The following is a 20633-nucleotide window of genomic DNA, read 5'->3' as shown; positions in this document are numbered from 1 at the left end:
AGGGCCTGTTTAGATGAAGGTGGGGGACCCCGGATAGGTGAGGTAACATGTGGCGGGTCCCCCCACCTATCATGTAAACGTGATCAAATTAAAATTAGAGATTATATAGACAGGTGGGTTACCCCAACTAAGCGGGTTACCTCACCTACCTGGGTTCCGCCAACTCCATGTAACCAAGCCCCTAGATTCCATTGGCAGTGGCGACTTGTGATGGTCAATTTAAAATAGAGTGACGAAATTTCATTCATCTCACAATGTGTCAAACCGTAAATCTCTTTACGGCCCCATCGTTTTGGAATAAGGACGAAGCCTCAACTGCCGTTCTCGCCCCCTTTTGAAGAATGTTTTCAGTAGTTGGCTTCGGTAGTAGTATAGTAGGGACCAGTTACTCATTTTTTGGCGCAAGCATTCATTAACTTGCGCCGGAATACATTAACGCTCTTTATGTCATAGCAGTTTGTCTCATGGATACAATGTGGTGGAATGTCATTACGATAAAAATTGCCCACGTTTGATATATTAAAATTCTGACATGACTTCGAGGCGTTTGGGTTAAAATTGCAAATTTTTCACCACTCCATTGACTCGCAATTCCCAGAAGAGGTCTGAGCTCAAAGAAAACCAAACCAAATATAGAAAAATGGCTAGTAAGCCTCGGAGTCGTGTTAGAATTTAAATATATCGAACGTTGGCCATTGACGTGCTATTCCCACCCCGCACGACCAAAGGCCTGTTCACAGGCTATTTGGAATAAACGCGAAAAGAAAAGAAAAAACGGGAATTCGTTTTAATAGTGACGTTTTCGCTGCCGTCGCCGTCGTCGATGCTAAAGCTCCCTAATAAATACCGCGAAGGATTTGTTGACCGCAAGCGTAAGGAGGAGGTGGAGGTGGGTGAATGAGAAACTACTTTATTTATTTTCTTCTAGGGCTCCGTGCTCCCCATTTTACAGCCGAACCTCCGCTAACGACCACCTCTCTACAACGGCCACTTTTTCGTTCTGGCAGAAAAAAAATCCATACATTGACTCTTGTTTAAAACCTCTCTACAACGGCTACCTAAAAATATACAATGGCCACTTTCTTCTGTCCCCAAGGTGGCCATTGTAGAGAGTTTAACTGTGCTCAAAAAAATGGCTTATAGTTCTATATGCTTGTCAACCAGGAGAACCGAACTTAACTAAACCCTAATTGTCTACAGTTTTTAGCCATTCAGGTAGTTCAAAGAATGCATGCAATGCATGTACAACCTATTGCTCATGAACACTCACAATAAGGCTTTCAGTGCACTGAATTTTACATTCTTTTAATTTAAAAGGTAATAATATTCTCTACAATGTTGCCTGGTTAATAAATACATCATACAATAAACAATAACAGTATATTCTGTATTAATGTCGGGTTAACAGTGTTCATTCGGTAAAATCAAATAATTTAATCATTGAAAGGCTGTGCTTACATTGGCCTGAATTATTAACCATTTATTCAGTAGTCCTTAAAAAACCCATGTCAAACATCATCTGCCCTGGCTTTATAAAATAGGTACAACCACAAAAAAATCTAATGTACAGCATTTGTTTGCATATTTTTGTCTTTTTCTTTTTACAAAAAAATATATGTCCTAAGATGTGTGAACAAAATGTACTAGCTTTCTTAGTATACATTTCTTCATGTATCACCAGTCATTATAGCCAGGAACTCCTCTTCATTAACTACAGGAGAAAATAATAAATAACCAAATGAATGAATAATGAATAAACATATGAAAGTCATTTGAATGATGAATAGCAAAATTAGAGGAGTTCATAACACTTCAGTCCCAGATTATGGCAAAAGCGTTTGTTGAAAGAGTAGAGGCATGCCTCTGTGCACAATATTTTTTTCTTTTTTTTGCCAGTATGGTTCTCTGTAACAGGGCAACATGATATTATACTACTTAGCAGGCAATGGTTACTTGACCTACCGGTAGCAGTTCCAATGTACATACACTCAACCCTCCATGTGTAACTTAGCCTGTTCCAAGCGTTCAGATTGTGGGCTTAACACAAAAAGATGTGAGCAGAAAAAAACCGCAAGAGGGTGGGGTTGGGGGGCTACCTGAACACCTGGAACAGGCTACAGTGCTTGTGCAATTATCTCTCTTGACTGACCACCTCCCATTAGCAACCACCCATCCAAAAAACAAACTTTTCCCAGTCAAAGCACTTGCTTGTTGGGCAAGTGTAGCTTGTGAATAGCCTGTCTCTCCTCACTCCTTCAGAATTTACTAGCCTGATTGTAAAATTAATTCCACTAGCACATAATAATTTAATAATTTATTACTTATTCGGCGCAAATATCTATATGAATATATTCAAATGCGCAGACACACAGGGCTATCAGACACAACTTTCTATGCATGCTGGGAGTCTGAGGCAGGGTGAAGGCATTTCTCTGCTAATGGGAACTTACTCGGGGGAGGCTTCTTAATGATGATGATGACCACAATAATAATAATAATAATAATAATAATAATAATAATAATAATAATACATGTACATAAAATTCACTTTATTTGAGCATGAAAGTACAAAATTGAGGACACTATTTTTACATCTTCTACTGGAGAAGGGACTTCCATTTTATGTGGTCATCCGAGCCACTTGAAGGTCTAGCTGTTTGCAGGGCAGAGCAGTATCTTACTAGGTTTTCCTCTAAATGAATCAGAGAATGGTCTAGTTGTTCATAAGAAGTTTACGGCATTTGTCAAGAGCGAGGGCAATAAGACAAAAATTAAAAGAAGAGAAAAGACACAAAAAGGAATTCTTCAAGCATGCCATGGATACAGAAACTATTCTTCCATACTCAGGGCTCAAAGTTAGCGACTAACTGGTCGCATATGCGACTGGATTTTTGTTTGTGTGCCTAAAAATTCATATGTACTCGCACCTGTGCGCCGTAAAACCCAAAGCACAGTGCGACTGACTTACTTCCTACTATACTTACGAACTCGAACTAGAAAGACGGTGTATGCTTAATCGGTCTTTTCTCCCAATGGATTCTACGAGTTCTTTTTCGTTTCGATGTTTTACTCCATCCCAGACTCTTCTGTTTTGTAATAAACACGCTGACACATGCAAATATATGTTACAAACGAAAAAAGTACTTTTTGTGCAATGCACGATCGTGTTGAACGTTCAGTTTTAACGTCAATCAAAACAAAAACAGTGCGGATTAAGAGCCTTTTTTTCCAGGTAAGAAAGTTTTTTAAGTCGTATTCCAGTTACATGTAAGTCATTGCGCATTTAACAAATTCATTAAAGATTAACTTTCATTCTCGTTCGACACACTCATTGTTGTCAGTATTGAATTGTTTTTCAAGTGTAAGTTTTCTTTAGTCACAACTGTACTGTCAAAGGAGAAACTAGTATTAAAAATCACAACGGTATTACTGTGTAGCAATACAGGTTGTTTTTCTAAATAATTTTCCTGCCTATATAATATTTAAGCAAAAAAATCTACAAATTTTAAAAGACTCACTTTCACCATCTCCATCTTTATCAAACTCATCAATCATGGCACGCAACTCTTCGTCTGTCATGTTTTCACCCAGCTCTCTAGCTACTCGTCTTAGATTTCTGAGACTAATCTTGCCACTGTCATCATCATCAAATAGTCTGAATGCTTTAAATACTTCCTCTTGAGGATCTCTGTCTAACATCCAGTCTGTCACTAAAACATAATGAGTAGAAAACCTTTTTCGTGAATTATGGTGTTGCATGTAGTTTGTGGAACAGTTAATTAAGGATGTAGGGTTGCGAGACTGGTTCAAAATTCTCGCATCAGTATGTATTCTACATGTACTTTCAGTATGCAATCTACATGTACTTTCTTGGCACTGAAATGACATCATTCTGAAAAAAAATTGAATTCAATAAAAAAAAATGTGGCTTAAACGTAATTTAGGCGAAGTTAGCTGGAAGCAATACTGGCCAGCAGTTTTAATAGTGGCTCATAATCTGCAGGTTACAAGGATCAAGTTCCTGAGATTCATGGTGTAATTACATTCTAAGCATGTTTCACATCTAAGCATACACTAATAGCGTACAGTGAAATTTGTTTGGATAGGGTTTTGTAGTATTTTTAAAGTAATTTCAATTGTTAATTTTTTGCAGTGTTTTTGTGTTGTATTCACCCTTTAAGTGTGAAACAATTAATAAAAGCTATAAAATTACAAAAATAATGTTTCACATCTAAGCCGCCTTTTGCAAATTTCTTCCTTGTCCCTCCTGATCATTTACAGTCAAGTCACAAGGGCCAGTTGTTTGAAGGCTGATTATTGCTAATCCAGGATTAAACTTCAGAGCTCTCATTAAGTTTTAAAGTAGACAGCTAGGATGTAAAAGTAGGCAGCTTGGCACAGGGTTTTCATTTGAGGCCGGAGGCCGGACGTTTCGTCCGGTCGTTTGCCATTCCACGTCCGGTACTTTGAGATCAATATTGGCGATTTTTTTTTACTACTGTATTATATATTTTCCTTACTAAGGCATCTCATGAACATACTGACTAGAGGATAACAGAATAATCAATTACATTCTTCAAAACGGCCATATAACTCTTTTTTCTTTGCTTATTGAGCGGCGGGATATTTTATTGGTTTCCCCTCTTCATTTAAACGGAATTGAAGTGACTATTTCGTTCTCATTCCTGCTCGGCCAAGTCTTGAGGGAAATCCCCAGGTAAAACAAAATTCTGTTGTTGCCATTCTCCCTCCCCCTCCCCCTACCAACTGACCATTTTCATTCAGTAATTTACTTTTTAAAGAGAATTTTAGTGAGCGCCAGCATTGCCTAGGAAACTGTTTCCTTGGTTCCAGAAACGCTGGAAATGGCGTTTCTGAGTATTCTATTTTAAAAAATTTCCTGGGGGAGCATGCCCCCAGACCCCCCTAGGTGCTTGCGCCTTCGGCGCTCGCGACGCGCCTTACGGCCCCAAGAAAAAATTCACGTCCGGTGCTTTCAGAAGTATGTCCGCTACTTTACAAAACAGTTGAAAACCCTGTTGGCAATCAAGTATTGTAGAAAATTTGCTTCACCCTATTTTTTCCCCTACTACAGAGCTTGGTCCCTGGCTATTCAAATGCCTTTTCTCGAATAACTTTCTATAATTCTTTGTACAGCATCCAACGAACAAATTGAGGACAAAAAGAAGTAAACTGAATTTGCTTTCTAAGTTTTCACATCACCCTCATTCTGAACCTCAAATTTCTCACTAACCCTGGGTGATCTAAACCCAATTTTGTACGGCTCAGCCCAGAAGTTTATTTCAATAATGAAGAGACGTTGAAGTAGTCAAGGCTGCTGTCTAACGGGAACCCGATCGACAGAGGTACCTACGATTTACCCTCGGGCGACCAAAATTTCAAACAGGAAGCCCGAAAAGGGCACCTCAAACTTATAATTCTCAGGATAAATTTTGGTGAACAAACAACAAAACTCCCTACTCATTCTGCACTATTGAAATGAAAACGGAAAACATTTGGTCATCGGACTACCGCTGCAGTGCAGTTGAAGTTTCTCGTCTGAAAATGGCTTCGAATGAATTTATAGTCTTTGAAAAACCTTCCATAATAAAATCATGACTTTTCAGTGGCATTAGAAATGTTAGGTTGCTATTGCATGAAGTAAAAACTGATAAAAAGTCATGATCCGTAGAAAAGCAAGAGGTTTCAAATTACATGTGACATATGGCATGCAAGTTTTACAATACTTTTGCAAGTTTGTAACATTTTCTATCTTGCTGCAAAAACATTCCATTTTTTAAAAATGATTTATGCTGTCGCACGCAATGCACATAAATACAAACCTTCACAAATATAAAAACAGTTAGTTCAAAAGATGGACTTGATACAAAAATACTGGGTCAATTTTCCGAACTTCAAGATAAAAAACCTTCCATTGGTCCTTTTTATCACCTAAAAACTTGAACTTAACTTAGCTTAAATTGTACACACAAGTACTTTTGGTTGGTGCGTTCGCTGTATGTGCAAATGATTATTGTTATGTTTTTCGAGAGATACCGTGTAAATCGTTTCTCGAAATTCTTTCGAACTTGGTGAATATAAAATTGCTGGTTTCTCAAAACTCAAGGTTTTCGCATTTCAAAACTTGATTCGTTCGACTCTAAGTATTCTTCTAGTTTTGTCTCATCATGCAATAGCCTGTTCACAGACCCTCTATTTTCTCTTAAGAGTCCATCAAGCATGCGTGATAAAAAACAAAAACCTGTGGGGGATTTACTGACCACCAATGCAAGGGGGTAGGGGTGGCAGAAAAGAAAAGTATAAAAACATCTGTGTACAGGCTAGTCACGTAATGCTCCTTAGCATTGTGTGACGGGTCAAAAGGGAGACTTAGGTTCCGAGAAGCATGAATCAAGTTTCAAGGATCTGGTCGAGACAGTCAACTTAAGATACAGACACTATCAGTAGAGTCATTCTGGTGAACTAATTAAAACTAAGTTCAGATACAGGGTTCTCTTCTTGAAATACCACGAAGTGAGAAACCTCTAGATCAAAAAAAGGAGACTGGCCCTTGAATTGACCTTTTACTATAATGCTACTATTTGTACCCTAGAGTTGGATAAATGATAAATCGATCAACCAATTAGTGCACCAGTTATCGTGTGCCAGAAGTTTGACATGTTTAATAAAAGTTACTGATTTTTTTTAATTGGGCTCCTAAAAATGTGGCACGGGCTCCTAACTTTGAAGGGCTCCCAAAAAAATTTCTTAGGCAGCAGCCTTGAGTCAACATAACTTTTTCTGGCTGGAGGCTTACTTTGCCACAAATGACATTAATATTTTTAATTTCTTGTACTTACTGACTTCATTGAAGTCATCAAATGTGATTTTCCCTGATGCCTCCCTGTCATAATCCTTCATGATTTTTAAAACATCTGCTTTCTTCACATCAAACCCAAGAGCCCTCATTGCCACCTACAACATATAAATTAATAAAGATAACAAATGTTAATATGCAGCTGTAAATTTACTGTAGCATTACCTGGTATAATAAGAAATCAAAATCTCAGCAGGTCTCATACAGTACATGTACATTAATAAATTGCTCCTATTTAGGTCACACTTACTGCACACAAGATCAAGAACATATTTGAGGATTTTACAAAGATCTTTACGATTCCCACAAAGATCTTCAAGAAACAATGTAAAGACCTTCAAATATCCTCCAAGATCTTTGTGAGAACCTTGATGTACTTGGTAAGAATTTTGAAGATCTTTGAGATTTTTATAAAGATCCCCAAAGATATGCACTAGGATTGTAATGCAGATCTTCAAGCTTAAATGATCCTTGAAAGACTTTGACCAGGATAACACATTCACAAGACACAATAAACTATTTGATGATGGCAAGATATATTATATGTGATTCCTTGATATCTTCAAATGTAAGGTATTTCCAAAAAAAAAATTCCTATAATAATTAATTTACCCATGCAACAGAAAAAGGTCAAACTTGAGAGAGTTACTTGAGATTGTTCAAACTCACGCATTACATTCTAAAAAAACAAGTAAATCTGTTAGCAAGTAGCAGGAAACATTTATTTTAGACTACGCAATAATACATATGTTACAGGTCAAATTTGACCTTAGGTTAATTTTGATTTAACCTAAGTTGATCTGTAACATATATACAAAAGAGTAAAGTAAAAGTAATTGAGGAAGACATAATTTCAGTGGTACGGCTGCACAAGTAATCAACGACACACTAATGGCATAAACTTATAATTGACAAGGCACTTAAGTTGTCATGACTATGAATTACATTCCTGACAAGTTGAATAAAGTATGATTAAAAAAAGGAATAATAATCACTTACGAGTTTACTGTACTTTTGTTGAACAATCTCTCAAACCAAAGAGAATATGACTCACAAAAACAATCCATCATGGAAATGTGGTGCAAAATTAATTCTCTGCTATCTCCAGATTAGACAAGTACATGTACATGTACAAGTTCAGTTGTATTAAACCAAGTCAGATTTTCTATTACAGATAGTTGGCAATTATTGAAAGCAAGCTCAACATTCTGAACTAGAGACTTCTAAGAATACTACATTATAAGTATCAAATACACTAAACACGAAAAAGGGTGGCTTCAGATGATCTTCGCCTAGTTCAATTAATGTAAGTTAACATGCTAATTTCTTCAACTATTTATCACAAAGAACAGGAAATTTGATACCGAGAGAAGTATGCAAATATTTCTGAAACTTCGATCAGCTAGCCCGATGGAAGCCAAGAATATCTTTCTTTCCAAGACATTAAGTTATGAAAAAGACAAAAGGGGCAACAAAAAAAGGAGCGCACGAATCTTATAAAACCCCAATTTAAAAAAAATATTTATAAACGTACAATGCCGTCTTGTCACAAGATGAGAAAAGACAGACCGCAAAACGTACGTTTTCATTTTATGTTACCCAGCCATTGTGCCCTTGAAGAATGGTTTAATTTCATCCCTTTGTGTTTTTTCAAGGCCCAAAGAATAATTACTTGGTAAAAGGTCAATTAGTGAAAAGTCGAACTCAAAGGCAGGTCACACAATCATTAGCGAACAAAGGACAGCAATTTCCAAAATCCCTTACGCGCCAACCTACAATGCTAGCCTCGATCTTGCCCCTACGTTACCCCTAACGTTCACTAAAGACATCATCACAGCAGAGAAGACAAATGCAAACGCATAAAATAAAAAGGAACGTTACCTTAAGTTCATGATAGTCTATTGCTCTGTCTTTATCTGTATCGAACAAGTCAAATGCTTCTTTGATTTCTTGCTTTTGCTCTTCGCCAAGTTCGCGCCGTTTGCCCTTAGATCCTCTTCCCTTGCTAAAATCGGGCGTCTTTAACGACAGACTCATTTTTCCAATACCTTGCAGGTTATGATTTGATTATATCAAAATCTTTCTTAATAATTTCTTTGGCTGTTGTTATTGTGGTCCATACAGGACAACAGACACGCTTGTTGCTTTGGAAAAGACGCGCAAATGCGACGGCGGTTAGACCCGTATTACGCATGCGTTGATCAATAAGAAAAATCCTGACTCGTTTTCATCCACCCTCATAACGAGGCTCAACATGGCGCGCGAGAGCGTTTTGAACATGTTTACATTTTGGTCATTTTGTAGTTAAGGTTTACTTCAAAATTATGCAGCCGCCAGATTTACGTTTTATCGTAAACCGCACTATCTTGAAGTACTTAGTCTGTAGTAGTGATATTTCTCGAGATTATCTGGTGATGCTTGAGTATTTTGAAAGTTTTGGTCAAGGTATTTTCGGTGACGAGATTTTATCGCAGATCATTAAAGACTTTCCTGGTGAGCTCACAGATGAATTGTTACTTGTTTTGTCACCTCCACATCTGCGACATTTGAAACTCACGAGGTGCAGCCGGCTGTCCTACAGTGGACTTCGACAAGCCATCGCTAAGTAAGTTGATGCTCCCAACCTGAGATAAAGGCGCGTTTGTTTGTTTGTTTGTTTGTTTTGGCATGTGGAAAATAATCACTGAAATCATTCGAAGAGGGAATGATCGAAGGCTACGGCACCCTGATATGGGAAATTGACAGCAGGCGTGCGACCGATATTCAACAGGAGGGATAAAATACTAGTAGTTGCAATTATAAAAGTGCCCATAGTATCCCCTTCTACTAAAATCCAACTAGTGGTCTATTATCAATGCTGCGTTCTGATTGGCTGAGCTACTACTAGGCTATATGTTATAGCCTACTAGTAGCGAAAAGTGCCGGCTTTGAAAACCAAAACAATGGCGACTGAATTGCGTTTTGCTAGCTAAAGTTGTTTTGTCTTGATATGTTTGACTAACGAGTTGGATTTTACTAAAACAATTATTCCTCTTGCCTTCATGGCCTCCGAGTCAATAGCTCATTCGGCCTGCGGCCTCATGGGCAACTGACTCAGAGCTCATTCGGGCTCGAGGAATAATTGTTTATTATTCCTCACGTTTCCACAGTAGAGACCTTTAGATTCTAAGACGAGTACGACAATGAATAGGAGATTTTCTCAATACTAAGTAGTACTTGCATGTGAACCAGCGTCATTTTAGTGGGAAAAGGTAGTAGCCGTCATCATTTTACCACAACTTTTAGCGAAAATATCGAAGTAGCAAAAACAAGTTATCAAATGTTAGAAGTTTTATCATTTTGCGATCAGGAAAGGATGTAACCTCCTTCACTAAAGGTAGCAGTGCTAACTTTTCTAGTGAGAAATGGAAAAATGAAGCTTTGTGGGGTGTCTTTAATTTGAGAATACCTGAAAAAAATTTTAAGTCAAATCTCGAACTTGTAGTCGTCCTTGTCCTTGAATCTAAAGGTCTCTAGTGACCAATCAAATACAAATACTGGTAGAGTGGAGAGAGGCAGACTTGAGTTATGGTTTAGTAAACAGTAAGCTTCCTTCAAATGCTCTAAATACGCCATAAATAAGACTTAATCAGGACAAAATAATGATCTGACTTTGTGGCATCTTTAATGTTCCCAAGGCATGCCGGGGGTGACTGGTATACCGTATTTACTCAATTAAATGCTGCCCTCGAATAAACACCGCAGATGGAAGCAAAATTAGCAATAAACGCTGCATTGAAATTGCTAAAAATTTAATAAATGCCGCAGAATTTAATCAAAATAATGCGTTATTTTTGCGTAAGTGCTAGTCTCATTTCATGATCATTGGAATGTTTCTTACAGATGTCATCAGCTTCAAGCACTTGACTTCAGTGAATGCATTCACCTCCTTCACCCAACTGTTTTCTGTTGTCTCAAGGACAAGGCAGTAAACCTGGTGTCCTTGTCTTTGGAAAACTCAGAAGTTGTTTCTGATGACATTGTTCAGGTAGGAAACTTGGGTGTACTGGCCTAAATTTTCTTTGGCTTGGCACCACTGGTTTACCAGACACTGGACCTGTTCCAAAGAGGACCAAAATGAATTTCAGGCAATTTTGTTTTCAGAACTGGGAAAAAAGCATACCCAGCTACTGTAAGTGGCAATTAAATGCCCATATAGACCATGTGTACAACTTCTCACCCCCAGAATGAAGAGCAGGGATGTTACAGGCTAACCGCCACCTGGTTAGCTCAGTTGGGAGAGCGCCGGTCTGCTGAGCGGGAGGTCACAGGTTCAAACCCCGGCTGGATCAACACTCGGGGTCTTTAAATAACTTTTGCAGTGACATCTGCAAACGGCTAGACTTTCTAGTCTTCTGGGATAAGGATGAAAAACCGTAGGTCCCTTCTCACAGCACTTACACTTATCTGGTTCTTGTGGGACGTAAAAGAACCCACACTACTGTTTGAAAAGAGTAGGGGACGTAGACCCCAGTGTTGTGGTCAACCGTCACTCACCACATCATTCACATCATGGGTTGGGTGGGTACAGTAAGCTCACAAATGGACTGAGAGCAGCTGCCAGTGGCCCCTTTGTATGCTGACGTCCGAGCTTACTGTTCACATGTTAAAATGTATCGTAAGAGGGCAGGTCTGTTGTCCTCTCATCCACGACTCTTCAATTTCAGCAGCTGAAAAAGAGCTCACCATCAGCTCAAATTGCTCTGGAAATCAAAGACATGGGATAATTTTGAAGGTGCAGCTCAGAAAAAAAAAGCCTGCCTACCTGTAGCTCTAATCTTAAGCTACATCCCTGGTCAGAAGAGACCAACTAAAATGACATAGTCTTTTTAGAGCAAGTTAGTGCTTGTCCACACTAGCAAAAAGCTGTTTATTTTGAAAAATGTCAATTTTCTGTGCTTTTCTTGTTAAGCAACTGTTCAGTTGTCACTAAGCCAAGCGATGTTTTGACAGATGTGATGGCTTGTTAAGAGTACAAGACAGTGTAAATAGTTTCCAGTGCGGATAAATTATTTATAAAAAACAATTTGTGCAACTAGTCAAAATATTAACCACCCAAGTGTAGTGAAATTAGAAATAGATATTAAGTACAACTAAAAACTGCCAGAAAAGAATCTGAGCCCCCAGTGGGAATCAAACCCATGACCTTCCAGATTCTGGTGGGACGCTCTAACCACTGAGCTATGGGCAACTCACTATGATTCCTACCGATATCTGGAAGATCGTGGGTTCGCTTCCCGCTGAGGGCTTGGATTTTTTCCAAGCATTTCTTAGTTGTACTTAATATCTATTTTGAGGTATTATTATTATTTTTGTTATGTTAAACCAGAACACCATGCACACCAGAAATATTTCTGGCATGTTATTGTGTTACATGGAAAAAGCCCATTTGGTGTAGTTTTTTGGCTTGCTCACCTGTCCTGATTGTGTGGTTTACTTGTCCTTTTTTAGCCTGAAACTTAGGGTTGGTGGAATTTTAGTTTCTGTTACAATGTTCTAGATGGTTTAAATTAATGGATATTAAGTCTCAGACTCAGACAAAAGAAGTGAAAAATAAAACTGGTTTGAAATTACAAATGAACCCTTATTAAGTCGCCACCTTCTATATCATGAAATTCAGCCAAATTAGGAAATTACAAAATGCCTATTAAATTAAGAGAAACATAAAAATAACCACTTAAAATTTTAAAGGAACGTTAAAATAACATAACAGAAACAACAGATGCCACGGTTGGTCAAAACTGAAAAAGACTGAAATGGATTGAAATTAGGATTTTTGAAAACTTGATCCCTGTTGCTTGCAACTTCAAAAATAATGCTCAGGAGACATATTTGTTTGTCTTGGATCTCTGATTTTGTCATTTACATGTAATTTCTTTGCTTACTTTAAGTTCCATAGTGATTGAGGGTGAGTAATTGGCAAAATTAAACAAAATGAACTGGACTGACACAGCCCCTTTAAAAGGCAGGTATCAAAGTCCCCAAATAAACTGTAGAAAAGAATGGGAAATTAAACCTCTGTTAAGTGGCTAGGGCCACTTTTTGGCTGTCCCAACAAGAGTTCTACCATTTTGACTGTTCTCATCTCTATTAAGCGACCATTAAGCTCTTGATACTCTTAGTTTGGCTTTATAATGAAGGATGATACAGTCATAGATGGAAGGTGACAACCGATAACGAAGTAGTAATGCTACTCCTGTTGTGTTTTTTTTTTCCAAAAAAAAATTTACGTGATGTTTTTGCTAAAGATTATTCTAACTTATGATGAACCTTTATTGAGCGGCCAATCTCCATTGAGCAGCCACTTGCCAATACCCAAGTGTGGCCTCTTTATAGAGTTTCAACTGTAAAAAACTTAATTAAACACATAAGTAAACCACAATACTTATTACAAGTTATTTTTGTTAATTTATTATGAATATTTTCATAGGTGGCATTGATCTGCTGTCCTCAGTTAAAACACCTCAATCTTTCCAGCTGCAGACACATAACTGATGCTGCATTTGAGTTGTCCAGGCCTGAAATGAAGAGTGAGTCAAACTCAACCTTAACTACAAATTCACTAGCATCCAAAAATGTAATTCTTCCTGGAAGTAAGCTAACAAGTGTGGATATATCAGGGTGCCAGTCTCTGTCAACTACAGCTGTGAAATATCTTGCAAGCATGTGTGGTGCTAACCTGAGAAGCATTAATCTTGCCTGCACAGGAGTTAATTGCACAGCATTGCTGTACCTTGCAGGATTAAATATGGAGGAGGTAGGAAGAATTTTGCATGATGCTGATCATTCATTGGTCAATTCCACTGCAGTGGGAAGTTATATTTCTTCTGATAACTGCAGTGGTCAACTGTTGACATCAACAACTGATGGTGGATCCTCTGTCATGCATAAGCAAAGTACAAAAGGCAACGACCTACATTTAACACACCTGCAAAATGTAGAACAGATGGCTTTTAGTAAAGAGAATGAACTTACAATGCATCATGAACCTACAAGTATCCTGTCAGAAGACCTTCAAGGTGCAACTTCAAATGATAGCATTATTTCAGAAACTGTCATGGATTGTCATGGCTGTGATGAAACTTTGTTGAATGAAATTGAGCTGTCAACATTGAAGGATGCTATTCCAAGTAGTCCCAAGTGTTCAATTTGTACAGCATCAGAGAAACGTCTAGAGAACTTCAGTGTAACAGAATCTGATGGAGAGAGTGATGACAGTTACAAAACAGCTTCTGAAGAGTTTGATCTCATAACCTGTTTTCCTCCACCTCCAGGAGAAATTAATTTTCGTTGTAAGGAAACTCTAGAAGCTGAAAGTAGATGTTGCACTGAGCATGAAAATGGTGCTGATGGTGCATTGTCAGTGGAAACCAGGGATTGCGAATCTTTTTGGAATACTCCAGCTGGAAATTCTTCAACATCTAACTTGTTGGAATTCAATGAATCTTCCTGTAAAGAGGCTCATGTATCCAACTCTGATACTGTGCTGTGTTGTTCCCAGGGCTGTCAAGGGAGCATCAAAGATGTTGAGGCAAGAGATCCTGCAGATCTTTCTTGCAAACATTTTCATGAAGGTGGAGGTGATGAAGAAATTTTTGAAGATTGCTTCGGTGAGGAGAGTTATATCTCAAATTCTTCCAAAGAGAAAGCGGGCAAGAAATATGATGCATGCTTCCATCAATCTGTAGTTGAAAAAAGCAGTTTAGGGAGGAGTTATTGTAATACCTGTTTTAGTGATGCAAAACTTTCTTGTATGACTGCTGTAAATGAAGACAAACCTGGTGTGACATTTTGTGAGAAATCAAAACAAGAGGAGGTGAAATGTGTTGAATCTTGCAACAGCACTGAAAGGGCAGATTCCACTGATCTTCAATGCCAAACTGTACTTGAGAAAATAACAGATGTGAAATCAGATTTTTGCATCATGCCTTGCACAGAAATGGATCATAAAGACATGAAGGAATTACATGTAGTGGACGACAGAGTTGGGTGCAATTTTTGTGGAAAATTACACATATTACAAGGAGCAGAATCAGATTGTCCTCTCAAGCTTGATGTGAACAAAACAGATAATGGATCTAGACACCTTGTTCATGAGTTGTGCCAAAATTTGTCTAGCTCTTCAAAGCTATGGGTTGATGAGAAGAACAGTGGTTTAGGGCATGCCATCAAACCTTGTTGGGAAGACACAGGATTTTTAACACCAGTTGTTCCATGTGAGAATGTAACAGAAAACAAATTACACAGGCCACGTTCTGAGATGGAACAAAGTAACTTTAGAAGTTCCAACTTTTTGCCATCCCATAGGAAAGTCCTTCAAGTTAGCGATTTGCTCCAAGCCCAGATCTATCAGCCGCAAATCACAAGTCTGGACATCAGTGGTATATGCTATCAGAACAAACCCTTAGGTGTCGTGTGTTTGAAGGTTTTCTCTGGAGCCTGCAATCGTTTGAAGAATTTTGCAGTTTCATGGACTGGACTAGATGATGAGATGCTGACCTATCTTTTAAAGAATGAGAAGGAACTGGAAACATTATGCTTGGTATGATTTACAATCTTAAGACAATTACACAGCACAAGGCAAAATTTTCCACAGGGTTATATGCCCTCCTCTTTCTGTACTTCTGTTCTGTTCTATGGACCAAACTCCTACCCCCTCAATTTAAAGATCCTGAAAACGTTTGGAAATGATATGTGATTTTCAGCTTTTTTCCAAGAAAACTAGTTGTGTATATTTCTTATGAGCTTATGAGTGAAATGCATGGGAGAAAATGGCCATGTGCTTACCTGCTGGTGTGATTCATTTGTTATGTCTACATCTCCACTCCATTACTCTGAAGACTATTGGCAGTCTCCTGATCTATGCCTTTTCAATACCTACTCTTACAAAAATCTTTTTCAAATTACTTCCTGTAGAAATTTTTATCCCTGTTACATTAATGGCCAGACAATGCCCGGTAAATAGGCCCTTTGCAGCTAGATATTCATGGGTACAAAACCCCCATGCTAGAGAGCAAGAGATGCCCTGTGAGAAGACAAACACAAAAAAAATACCATTTTAATTAATTGGTTAAATGTAATTTAAGTAAGTTAACCACCACGAGCTTAGCGGTCAAGTGGTCCACGAGCTTAGTTGTCAAGCAGTTCATGAGCTTAACAGTCAAGCAGCTCACAAGCTTAGCGGTCAAGCAATTCACGTACTTAGCGGGCATCCAGCACTCAATCCCCTAAGTGCAGGCTCACATGGTACGTGGTTGCTTTGTACGCTGCCATGATCTCTGAGTTCTTTTGCAGTGCTCTGTGGAGTGGTTGCTTTAGAGTCTTCCCCCCACCTCCCATCCCTTATTTTTCTTCCTTCCACTGTTTCGTCAGTGTGACGGGTGCCTGGAATGGGGGCTCATGGCTGGGTTGTGGGAATTTGCCAGCTATGGGGGCAGTGTTCTATCTAGGGGCTGGCTGGCCACAGTGGAAGCCCCTGGGTATCCCAGGCTCCCACCTTCCACTTAACCAAGGCAGTTGGTTAATTGATATGAGCTCTTTGTTTGGCTTGTCTCTCTCTTGCTCTCCATCTTGGCGGTTTTGTACCACGTTAATTACTAGCTGCGAAAGACCAATTTTACTGCAACTTGTCATGTACTTGATTTTAGGTTGACTGTGAAAACCTCAGCAGCATCTCAGTGAGTACTATTCCTGTTCATTGCCCTAAGCTCACCAGTTTTGACCTCAAGGGAATGTGTTATGTGACTGATCATGGAGTCATGCCATTAACAAGAACAAAAAATCTAGAGACACTTAGTTTGGCTGAAGCTACTATCACTGATTCAACATTACAGAGTATTGCTAAAGGTTGTGGAGAAAAGGTACTATGCGACCATTTGATGTAGATTTATTATCCTTACTGGGCGCAGTCTTGCCCTATAGGAATGGGCATTATTAGGACTCATAGGTGGTTCTATTCAGGGTCCCCTCCCCTCCCTTCCTAATGCCATTAGTTGACTACTGATGAGGAGTGGAGCCCAGGAGTGGCCATTGCCAAAGATTGTTTTTTGTCTCTAGTCTGTGTATCCAGTTATTATATTTGGTTATTTTTTGTAACGCATGAGCTTCCTTCAAATTTCTCCCCTTCCTCTTAAAAAAGCACCTGCTACACGGGCTATTTAGTTCCTGGTGCTCCTTTACGTCCCACAATTAAGTCGCGCTAGAAACGGGCCTATGCCTGTTCGTCCTTTTAATGATTTATTCGATGTGGCAGAATTAACTTATGCAGTCAACGACTTTCTTTCTAAAGCATGTCTAATATAATTAGTGACCACCATAATGCAAGATTTTTAAAAGTGAAATTGTATTGTTGTGAATGTGATCAAGCCAAAGCAGTAACATGTCAAGTGAAAAAACAATGTTTTTGCTAGCGACAGAGTCAGATCCGGAGTCGTAATCAGAAGTGTAGGACTTAAGGATCTAGTGAAAGGGGCGTTCTGATTCCGCTTACGTCTCCGTCGTTAACGATCTAGTGAAAACTGTGTTGTCGAAGTCGTAAGCAGAAGCAGAATAACTAAACCAATCACAAAGCGTGGGAACGTGCATTGTATGTGATTGGTTTACCCTTCCGCTTCTACTTCCGACTCCGACAATCTGGTTTTCACATAGATCCTAAAAGACGGAGTCGTGGCGGCGTTGGAAGAAAGTGGAAGCGTTCTGTTTCTTCCGACTCCGATTCCGTTGCCCTTATGACTTTGCTTGGAACTCTGATTTTTGATTTTCAGAAGGTCATAAGCGCTCTTACATGCTGTACGACTCCGCTAACAATGCTGACTTCGACTCCATCGCTAGTGAAAACCAGCCTTCAGCAAGTTTCTCTATCCTTTTCTACCCAGTTAAAAGTTTTAGATTTATCATGGTGCGAAGACCTCACAGATAGTGGAATGTCGATCATAGCAAATGGCTGTCCCTTCCTCCAGCATCTTAGTCTGCGTCAATGCTCGGCTTCAACTTTCACTCTGGATGCGCTGGCAGCTAATAGTCGTCACATGTCGTATCTAAATATTGCTGGAATTGATGGGTTAACAGATGTTGCGCTTGGTAGCATGGCTGAAAACATGCCATTGCTTAAGGAAATAGATGTAAGCTGGAATTCCAGTCTGTCGGACGTAGGTGTCATTGCTCTTTTACAATGCTGCACAAAGCTGAACAAGGCTGTGTTATGTGGTTTAAAGCGAATCACTTCCCAACCGTTTTTGGCTATTATAGGAGATTTAGGGCAGTGGTTTCTGCTCGAAGAACTTTGTAGATCCAATAGACGACCTCTGAGGAATGTTAGCGAAGGAAAACTGGCTCTAAAATTCTGCGACACGGTAAGCTCATACTGTAGTTATCGATGTCCTTGCTCAGTCGTTTTTAAGCCCAGGATGAACCTCAAGAGAAGCCACTGCCAACAGTTTCATCCCTCTCTCGCCCCACCCCAGTTTTCAAGTTACGGTAATCTAGCAAACTTCGTTCAAGATTTGGGACCGCTTTTGTAACTATATTTGTAACTATATGGTTAGAAGTTTGGGTCCGAAGGCGGTCAAATTTCAGCCTGTTCAAGGCTCCTAGATAGGGACGCAGTGCCCCCACGGTAAATAAGGTCAAACGAACTGGACAAGATGGGCGCAATCGCTGCATGTAGCCTATCTTCGAGTTTGGAACAGGCCAGTCAATTCTGCATGGTAGACAGGTACTGTTGGTGAAAACAACTATAAAGTAGGATTGATTAAGTGCATGGAGCATCTGTTCAAAGCCCACCTATGATATATTTTCAAATGTGTGAAAAAAGTCCTGGAATCAGGGATGTCCCCTCCAGTACAATCGTACTCTTTTGCCAATTTTTTTTGCGGCAATTAGAAAGACAAAAACTCAAAGCCTGTTTAATAATATACGCACCAAGCCATTGAAAATCCCAAAAGACTCCCTTCTTTCTCCTAAGAGCACTTTCCTTCCTTTAACATAGCACTCTTTGTAGTATTAGTTAATTGATTACCATTTTCTTTCCCTAGGAAACAGCGAAATCCCTGGGGGACCAGTTACCGCATCGATCCATGTCTTACGCCCCATCGTTACGGCAAGTCCTACTAGAGTACAGCGACAAAGTCAACGACGATCATCTGTCAGCCATTGTAGCAGTTTGCAGAGGAACCTTGTTTGTATCAGATTATTATGCGCAGCCAGTAGAACCGAGATGGATATTTAAATAATGACGTTTTTCACGCCATGCTATGCTTGAGCTAACGTCAAATCGTGCCAGAGTGTTATCCTTGTCGTGGGATATCGTGTCAGTCCAACTGTATTTTGGCGAGTCCTTAAGGCGTGTCAAAATGCAAGAGATGATTAGCATATCCCACGATACTAGACACTGAAGTAGTATAGTGGGGACCGGTTACTCCTTTTTTAAGTTGAATTTCATTAGTTTGAAGTGGAGAACATAAACACCGATGGCGTCATAACCTTTTGTCTTTATCTCCTGAATCAAATGCGGTGAAATCTCATTAACATAAGGTCGTGTACTATTTTTAGGTGGTTTAACCGGTTTGACAGTTTGTTTAGTTACTTTTAGGTGGATACATGTCTTGGTTTTTGATTGGTTGACTAAAACCTAAGAAGTCTTCATTGGTTTATTCTTGTTGTCATAGGAATCCTGAAAAAACGGAGTAACCGGTCTCTACTGTGTGTATCACTTAACTATCTAAGATGCTTATCATTCAACTTTGATAGGAGTTATACAAAAGCACCCTTACTTATAGCAAGAATGCGTGACAAACTGACTTGACTCTTGTACAAGTCCGGCTTTTCGTTTTCACTTTAACTATCCTTTGCAATAGTGTAATTATAGTTATGCAAATAAAGGTTGAAGGGTTCATACATGATGCACAGAAATCTCTAGATCATAATTATTTTTGTGTCGGTGTTAAATGATGATCGACAGCTGTCACGATCCTTTGCCCACATCATATCAAGGTTCTCGTGAGGACTGTCGGTCGTCACCCTTTATCACAGGTATCCCAAGCTCACTATGAGTGCCCTGAACGACATTATCTTACTTAGCTAAGTAATTATTCATACAGCAAGAACATTATAAGACGTTGTATGGAGAAATGTTCTTTGCTCACTAAATTACCAAAATGTACATTGAATATCGCTTTGAAGCTTACCTTTAGCGTCTTCTTGTTTTCCTTTGTATTCTGACTGCATTTCAGACCTCCTAGGCACTGTTAAAGGTCTTTTTTGGAGCGACAGTTTTTCACCCAGATGACAGTAGAGAGAAGAGAAGAGAAGGTTTGCTCCGCTCTCGGCGGCGATAAATTCCGTGACATTTGCGACATGGAGACAATTCCGCCAGAAACAGATGTCCTGATAAATAACGCACATTTTCCATCATTCACATCGCCAAAATTCCCATTTCGAAGGTCCTAAATCGCCAACGAAGTGGGCAATACACGGCTGAGGTGAGGCGTGTCGAGAGCAGACCCGCAACGGACTCCAACCGTCACGTCGACAATTCAAACCGACGCGGGCTGGCAGGGTCAAATTGTTCAACCGTCAAAGGACAATTGGAGCATTTAGCCTACTGGGCACAGTAACTGATTTTTCACTTCTCACATTGCACTTCGGGGTCGCGGAAGTCAAGCATCGCGTGTGATAGTGACATGTAATATCAAAACATGTCGCGTTGTTAATGTTTTGA

General features: G+C 39.3%; 2 protein-coding genes across 2 annotated transcripts; one reads left to right on the top strand and one right to left on the bottom strand.

The window, feature by feature from the left end:
• Positions 1 to 1373: 1373 nt before the first annotated feature.
• On the bottom strand, positions 1374 to 9045 carry LOC140935347 (centrin-3-like). Its single transcript, XM_073384900.1, has 4 exons — positions 8759 to 9045; positions 6861 to 6975; positions 3519 to 3710; positions 1374 to 1711 (listed from the first exon to the last, which is right to left on the bottom strand). The coding sequence occupies exons 1-4, from the start codon at positions 8912 to 8914 to the stop codon at positions 1668 to 1670; spliced, it is 507 nt and encodes a 168-aa protein (XP_073241001.1). The 5' UTR covers positions 8915 to 9045; the 3' UTR covers positions 1374 to 1667.
• Positions 9046 to 9199: 154 nt separating this feature from the next.
• LOC140935354 (uncharacterized) lies at positions 9200 to 19805 on the top strand. Its single transcript, XM_073384907.1, has 6 exons — positions 9200 to 9482; positions 10760 to 10904; positions 13347 to 15458; positions 16564 to 16776; positions 17791 to 18267; positions 18949 to 19805. The coding sequence occupies exons 1-6, from the start codon at positions 9202 to 9204 to the stop codon at positions 19144 to 19146; spliced, it is 3426 nt and encodes a 1141-aa protein (XP_073241008.1). The 5' UTR covers positions 9200 to 9201; the 3' UTR covers positions 19147 to 19805.
• The last annotated feature ends 828 nt before the right edge of the window (positions 19806 to 20633 follow it).

This window comes from Porites lutea, chromosome 4 (assembly GCF_958299795.1).
Source record: "Porites lutea chromosome 4, jaPorLute2.1, whole genome shotgun sequence".
NCBI lineage: Eukaryota > Metazoa > Cnidaria > Anthozoa > Scleractinia > Poritidae > Porites > Porites lutea.
This window is presented reverse-complemented; position numbering and strand designations above follow the sequence as displayed.

Bases quoted from the DNA above. Each gene is read 5' to 3' on its own strand.
- LOC140935347 (XM_073384900.1), bottom strand. From the start codon at position 8,914: ATGAGTCTGTCGTTAAAGACGCCCGATTTTAGCAAGGGAAGAGGATCT. The intron at 6,976-8,758 runs GTAACGTTCCTT...TATATGTTGTAG, and splicing joins TAGACTATCATGAACTTAAG to GTGGCAATGAGGGCTCTTGG. The intron at 3,711-6,860 runs GTAAGTACAAGA...ATTATGTTTTAG, and splicing joins TGATGACTTCAATGAAGTCA to TGACAGACTGGATGTTAGAC.
- LOC140935354 (XM_073384907.1), top strand. From the start codon at position 9,202: ATGCAGCCGCCAGATTTACGTTTTATCGTAAACCGCACTATCTTGAAG. The intron at 10,905-13,346 runs GTAGGAAACTTG...ATATTTTCATAG, and splicing joins TTTCTGATGACATTGTTCAG to GTGGCATTGATCTGCTGTCC. The intron at 15,459-16,563 runs GTATGATTTACA...ACTTGATTTTAG, and splicing joins AACTGGAAACATTATGCTTG to GTTGACTGTGAAAACCTCAG.